Raw genomic sequence first — 6,879 nt, forward strand, 5'->3', positions numbered from 1 at the left:
CATACTGTGAGGGGGACTGTGGGGACATCATACTGTGTGGGGGACTGTGGGGACATCATACTGTGTGGGGGACATGATACTGTGTGGGGGACTGTGGGGACATCATACTGTGTGGGGGACATCATACTGTGTGGGGGACTGTGGGGACATCATACTGTGTGGGAGACTGTGGTAACATCATACGTTGTATGTGACTGTGGGGACATCATACTGTGTGGGGGACTGTGGGGACATCATACTTTGTATGTGACTGTGGGGACATCATACTATGAGGGGGGCCTGTGAGGGCTTTATACTGTGTGGGGGACTGTGGCATCACACTGTGTGGAAGATATCATGCTATTTGGGGGACTGAGGGGACATCATACTTTGTGGGGGACATTATATTATGTGGGGACAACATATTGTGTGGGGAATGGGGGGGGTCATCAAATTGTGGGGGATTGTGGGGACAGCAGCACCACTGGAGCAGCTATGTGCAAGTGGTGTATCTACCCCGTAATACTCCGGACAGGCGCAGCAGGGGCAGCTATGTGCAAGTGGTGTATCTGCCCTGTAATACTCCGGACAGGCGCAGCAGGGGCAGCTATGTGCAAGTGGTGTATCTGCCCTGTAATACTCCGGACAGACGCAGCAGGGGCAGCTATGTGCGAGTGGTGTATCTGCCCTGCAATACTCCGGACAGGCGCAGCAGGGGCAGCTATGTGCAAGTGGTGTATCTACCCCGTAATACTCCGGACAGGCGCAGCAGGGGCAGCTATGTGCGAGTGGTGTATCTGCCCTGTAATACTCCGGACAGGCGCAGCAGGGGCAGCTATGTGCGAGTGGTGTATCTGCCCTGTAATACTCCGGACAGGCGCAGCAGGGGCAGCTATGTGGAAGTGGTGTATCTGCCCTGTAATACTCCGGACAGGCGCAGCAGGGGCAGCTATGTGCAAGTGGTGTATCTACCCTGTAATACTCCGGACAGGCGCAGCAGGGGCAGCTATGTGCGAGTGGTGTATCTACCCTGTAATACTCCGGACAGTCGCAGCAGGGGCAGCTATGTGCAAGTGGTGTATCTGCCCTGTAATACTCCGGACAGACGCAGCAGGGGCAGCTATGTGCAAGTGGTGTATCTGCCCTGTAATACTCCAGACAGGCGCAGCAGGGGCAGCTATGTGCAAGTGGTGTATCTGCCCTGTAATACTCCGGACAGGCGCAGCAGGAGCAGCTATGTGCGAGTGGTGTATCTGCCCTGTAATACTCCGGACAGGCGCAGCAGGGGCAGCTATGTGCAAGTGGTGTATCTGCCCTGTAATACTCCGGACAGGCGCAGCAGGGGCAGCTATGTGCAAGTGGTGTATCTGCCCTGTAATACTCCGGACAGGCGCAGCAGGAGCAGCTATGTGCAAGTGGTGTATCTGCCCTGTAATACTCCAGACAGGCGCAGCAGGGGCAGCTATGTGCAAGTGGTGTATCTGCCCTGTAATACTCCGGACAGGCGCAGCCGGGGCAGCTATGTGCAAGTGGTGTATCTGCCCTGTAATACTCCGGACAGGCGCAGCAGGGGCAGCTATGTGCAAGTGGTGTATCTGCCCTGTAATACTCCGGACAGACGCAGCAGGGGCAGCTATGTGCAAGTGGTGTATCTACCCCGTAATACTCCGGACAGGCGCAGCAGGGGCAGCTATGTGCAAGTGGTGTATCTGCCCTGTAATACTCCGGACAGGCGCAGCAGGGGCAGCTATGTGCAAGTGGTGTATCTGCCCTGTAATACTCCGGACAGGCGCAGCAGGGGCAGCTATGTGCAAGTGGTGTATCTGCCCTGTAATACTCCGGACAGGCGCAGCAGGGGCAGCTATGTGCAAGTGGTGTATCTGCCCTGTAATACTCCGGACAGGCGCAGCAGGGGCAGCTATGTGCAAGTGGTGTATCTGCCCTGTAATACTCCGGACAGGCGCAGCAGGGGCAGCTATGTGCGAGTGGTGTATCTGCCTTGTAATACTCCGGACAGGCGCAGCAGGGGCAGCTATGTGCAAGTGGTGTATCTGCCCTGTAATACTCCGGACAGGCGCAGCAGGGGCAGCTATGTGCGAGTGGTGTATCTACCCCGTAATACTCCGGACAGGCGCAGCAGGGGCAGCTATGTGCGAGTGGTGTATCTGCCCTGTAATACTCCGGACAGGCGCAGCAGGGGCAGCTATGTGCGAGTGGTGTATCTACCCTGTAATACTCCGGACAGGCGCAGCAGGGGCAGCTATGTGCGAGTGGTGTATCTACCCCGTAATACTCCGGACAGGCGCAGCAGGGGCAGCTATGTGCGAGTGGTGTATCTACCCCGTAATACTCCGGACAGGCGCAGCAGGGGCAGCTATGTGCGAGTGGTGTATCTACCCCGTAATACTCCGGACAGACGCAGCAGGGGCAGCTATGTGCAAGTGGTGTATCTACCCCGTAATACTCCGGACAGGCGCAGCAGGGGCAGCTATGTGCAAGTGGTGTATCTGCCCTGTAATACTCCGGACAGACGCAGCAGGGGCAGCTATGTGCAAGTGGTGTATCTGCCCTGTAATACTCCGGACAGGCGCAGCAGGGGCAGCTATGTGCAAGTGGTGTATCTGCCCTGTAATACTCCGGACAGGCGCAGCAGGGGCAGCTATGTGCAAGTGGTGTATCTACCCCGTAATACTCCGGACAGGCGCAGCAGGGGCAGCTATGTGCAAGTGGTGTATCTGCCCTGTAATACTCCGGACAGGCGCAGCAGGATCAGCTATGTGCAAGTGGTGTATCTGCCCTGTAATACTCCAGACAGGCGCAGCAGGGGCAGCTATGTGCAAGTGGTGTATCTGCCCTGTAATACTCCGGACAGGCGCAGCAGGGGCAGCTATGTGCAAGTGGTGTATCTGCCCTGTAATACTCCGGACAGGCGCAGCAGGGGCAGCTATGTGCAAGTGGTGTATCTGCCCTGTAATACTCCGGACAGGCGCAGCAGGGGCAGCTATGTGCGAGTGGTGTATCTACCCTGTAATACTCCGGACAGGCGCAGCAGGGGCAGCTATGTGCGAGTGGTGTATCTACCCCGTAATACTCCGGACAGGCGCAGCAGGGGCAGCTATGTGCAAGTGGTGTATCTGCCCTGTAATACTCCGGACAGGCGCAGCAGGAGCAGCTATGTGCAAGTGGTGTATATGCCCTGTAATACTCCGGACAGGCGCAGCAGGGGCAGCTATGTGCAAGTGGTGTATCTGCCCTGTAATACTCCGGACAGGCGCAGCAGAGGCAGCTATGTGCAAGTGGTGTATCTGCCCTGTAATACTCCGGACAGGCGCAGCAGGGGCAGCTATGTGCAAGTGGTGTATCTACCCCGTAATACTCCGGACAGGCGCAGCAGGGGCAGCTATGTGCAAGTGGTGTATCTGCCCCGTAATACTCCGGACAGGCGCAGCAGGGGCAGCTATGTGCAAGTGGTGTATCTGCCCTGTAATACTCCGGACAGGCGCAGCAGGGGCAGCTATGTGCAAGTGGTGTATCTGCCCTGTAATACTCCGGACAGGCGCAGCAGGGGCAGCTATGTGCAAGTGGTGTATCTACCCCGTAATACTCCGGACAGGCGCAGCAGGGGCAGCTATGTGCAAGTGGTGTATCTGCCCTGTAATACTCCGGACAGGCGCAGCAGGGGCAGCTATGTGCAAGTGGTGTATCTGCCCTGTAATACTCCGGACAGGCGCAGCAGGGGCAGCTATGTGCAAGTGGTGTATCTGCCCTGTAATACTCCGGACAGGCGCAGCAGGGGCAGCTATGTGCGAGTGGTGTATCTACCCTGTAATACTCCGGACAGGCGCAGCAGGGGCAGCTATGTGCAAGTGGTGTATCTGCCCTGTAATACTCCGGACAGGCGCAGCAGGGGCAGCTATGTGCAAGTGGTGTATCTGCCCTGTAATACTCCGGACAGGCGCAGCAGGGGCAGCTATGTGCAAGTGGTGTATCTACCCCGTAATACTCCGGACAGGCGCAGCAGGGGCAGCTATGTGCGAGTGGTGTATCTACCCTGTAATACTCCGGACAGGCGCAGCAGGGGCAGCTATGTGCAAGTGGTGTATCTGCCCTGTAATACTCCGGACAGGCGCAGCAGGGGCAGCTATGTGCAAGTGGTGTATCTGCCCTGTAATACTCCGGACAGGCGCAGCAGGGGCAGCTATGTGCAAGTGGTGTATCTACCCTGTAATACTCCGGACAGGCGCAGCAGGGGCAGCTATGTGCAAGTGGTGTATCTGCCCCGTAATACTCCGGACAGGCGCAGCAGGGGCAGCTATGTGCGAGTGGTGTATCTGCCCTGTAATACTCCGGACAGGCGCAGCAGGGGCAGCTATGTGCAAGTGGTGTATCTGCCCTGTAATACTCCAGACAGGCGCAGCAGGGGCAGCTATGTGCAAGTGGTGTATCTGCCCTGTAATACTCCGGACAGGCGCAGCTATGTGCGAGTGGTGTGTGCCTTGCAGTGGGTCCTCCCGCTCCTGTAGTTGACTATTGCAGTTCCGCGTTGTCAGTTCCGCGGCTGCTCCACGTCACGGCTGCACCGATCGCCCGGACCCGGCATGTCCGCCCCGCAGGACTCGGACGACGCCTATGATTTCCTCTTCAAGATCGTTCTGATCGGAGACGCCGGGGTGGGGAAGACGTGCGTGGTGCAGCGCTTCAAGAGCGGCGTGTTCGTGGAGCGGCAGGGGAACACGATCGGCGTGGACTTCACCATGAAGACGCTGGACATCCAGGGGAAGCGGGTGAAGGTAAAAGGGGCAATCGCATGCAATTATCGGCCGATCAGGTTTACAGATGCACGATAACTATCAGCGAACAGGAGGCTCCAGTCCTCTACACTGAGGGAGGATTTATCCTGATCGATGTCGGTATCGGCACGTGGGTCTTCCCCTCCCCCAAAAACCATTGTTCTCTTCTGAGGGCTGTGGCTATCGGCAGTGGGGGGGACAGATGGGCCGTTCCCTGTTGCCCACTGGTCCCCCCTCCCCCCCGGTTCCCCCGTTGGTTCACCCCTCCCTCCCCTCTCCCCCGCTTGCCCGTTGGCTCCCCTCCCCCCCCCCGCTCGCCCGTTGGTTCACATCCCCCCCTCCCCTCTCCCCCAGTCGCCCGTTGGTCCCCCCGGTCGCCCGTTGGTCCCCCCGGTCGCCCGTTGGTCCCCCCCGGTCGCCCGTTGGTCCCCCCGGTCGCCCGTTGGTCCCCCCCCCTCTCCTCCGGTCGCCCGTTGGTCCCCCCCCCTCTCCTCCGGTCGCACCGTTGGTCCCCCCCCCCCCCTCTCCTCCGGTCGCCCGTTGGTCCCCCCCCCCCTCTCCTCCGGTCGCCCGTTGGTCCCCCCCCCCTCTCCTCCGGTCGCCCGTTGGTCCCCCCCCCCCCTCTCCTCCGGTCGCCCGTTGGTCCCCCCCCCCCCCTCTCCTCCGGTCGCCCGTTGGTCCCCCCCCCCCCTCTCCTCCGGTCGCCCGTTGGGTCCCCCCCCCTCTCCTCCGGTCGCCCGTTGGTCCCCCCCCCCCTCTCCTCCGGTCGCCCCGTTGGTCCCCCCCCCCCCCTCTCCTCCGGTCGCCCGTTGGTCCCCCCCCCCCCTTCTCCTCCGTGTCGCCCGTTGGTCCCCCCCCCCTCTCCTCCGGTCGCCCGTTGGGGTCCCCCCCCCCTCTCCTCTGGTCGCCCGTTGGGGTCCCCCCCCCTCTCCTCCGGTCGCCCGTTGGGGTCCCCCCCCCTCTCCTCCGGTCGCCCGTTGGGGTCCCCCCCCTCTCCTCCCGGTCGCCCGTTGGTCCCCCCCCCCCTCTCCTCCGGTCGCCCCGTTGGTCCACCCCCCCCTCTCCTCCGGTCGCCCGTTGGTCCACCCCCCCCTCTCCTCCGGTCGCCCGTTGGTCCACCCCCCCTCTCCTCCGGTCGCCCGTTGGTCCACCCCCCCCCTCTCCTCCGGTCGCCCGTTGGTCCACCCCCCCTCTCCTCCGGTCGCCCGTTGGTCCACCCCCCCCTCTCCTCCGGTCGCCCGTTGGTCCACCCCCCCTCTCCTCCGGTCGCCCGTTGGTCCACCCCCCCTCTCCTCCGGTCGCCCGTTGGTTCCACCCCCCCTCTCCTCCGGTCGCCCGTTGGTCCACCCCCCCTCTCCTCCGGTCACCCGTTGGTTCACCCCCCTCTCCTCCGGTCGCCCGTTGGTTCACCCCCCTCTCCTCCGGTCGCCCGTTGGTTCACCCCCCTCTCCTCGGTCGCCCGTTGGTTCACCCCCCTCTCCTCCGGTCGCCCGTTGGTTCACCCCCCTCTCCTCCTGTCGCCCGTTGGTTCACCCCCCTCTCCTCCGGTCGCCCGTTGGTTCACCCCCCCCCCTTCTCCCCCGGTCGCCCGCTGGTTCCTCCCCTCTCTCCCCCGGCCTTTGGTGGTCGTCCCCCCCCCCTCTCCCCCAATCGCTCTGCCGTTTGCCCCGTCTCTGCCGTTTGCCCCGTCTCTGCCGTTTGCCCCCGTCTCTGCCGTTTGCCCCGTCTCTGCCGTTTGCCCCGTCTCTGCCGTTTGCCCCGTCTCTGCCGTTTGCCCCGTCTCTGCCGTTTGCCCCGTCTCTGCCGTTTCCCCCGCACCCGGTGCCGTCTTCTGGACCTTCAGGGCGGGGGTTTGGGGTCGTCATTCTGTTTGGATCGATCTTGTTTCTCGTGCAGAAGGAACGATCCCGATCTGGTGGTGGTTGATTTGCACTGGAGCAACAAGAGGCGCAAAATGTACAAAAATATCGACATCCCGCGCATCGCTGCAGCCGCTCGTCTCCGGTGCCCACGCTCCGACATCTTCTGCTCTTCACACCAAGGGGTTTTTTGTCAAAGGGGCGAAGTGCAGGGTCACTGGGTGGCAGAGCACCTCCAGAAGTGCAGGGTC

General features: G+C 61.5%; 1 protein-coding gene across 1 annotated transcript in view; it reads left to right on the plus strand.

Annotated features, from left to right (window-relative positions):
• Positions 1-4,435: 4,435 nt before the first annotated feature.
• The window catches only part of RAB43 (RAB43, member RAS oncogene family), a 26,991-nt gene continuing 24,547 nt past the window's right edge, over positions 4,436-6,879 (plus strand). The window contains exon 1 of the mRNA XM_075321252.1: positions 4,436-4,769. Within this exon, the coding sequence (XP_075177367.1) occupies positions 4,578-4,769 (192 nt within the window). The 5' untranslated portion in view covers positions 4,436-4,577. The remainder of the gene's footprint in view (positions 4,770-6,879) is intronic.

Source organism: Anomaloglossus baeobatrachus, chromosome 8, assembly GCF_048569485.1.
Source record: "Anomaloglossus baeobatrachus isolate aAnoBae1 chromosome 8, aAnoBae1.hap1, whole genome shotgun sequence".
NCBI classification, from domain to species: domain Eukaryota; kingdom Metazoa; phylum Chordata; class Amphibia; order Anura; family Aromobatidae; genus Anomaloglossus; species Anomaloglossus baeobatrachus.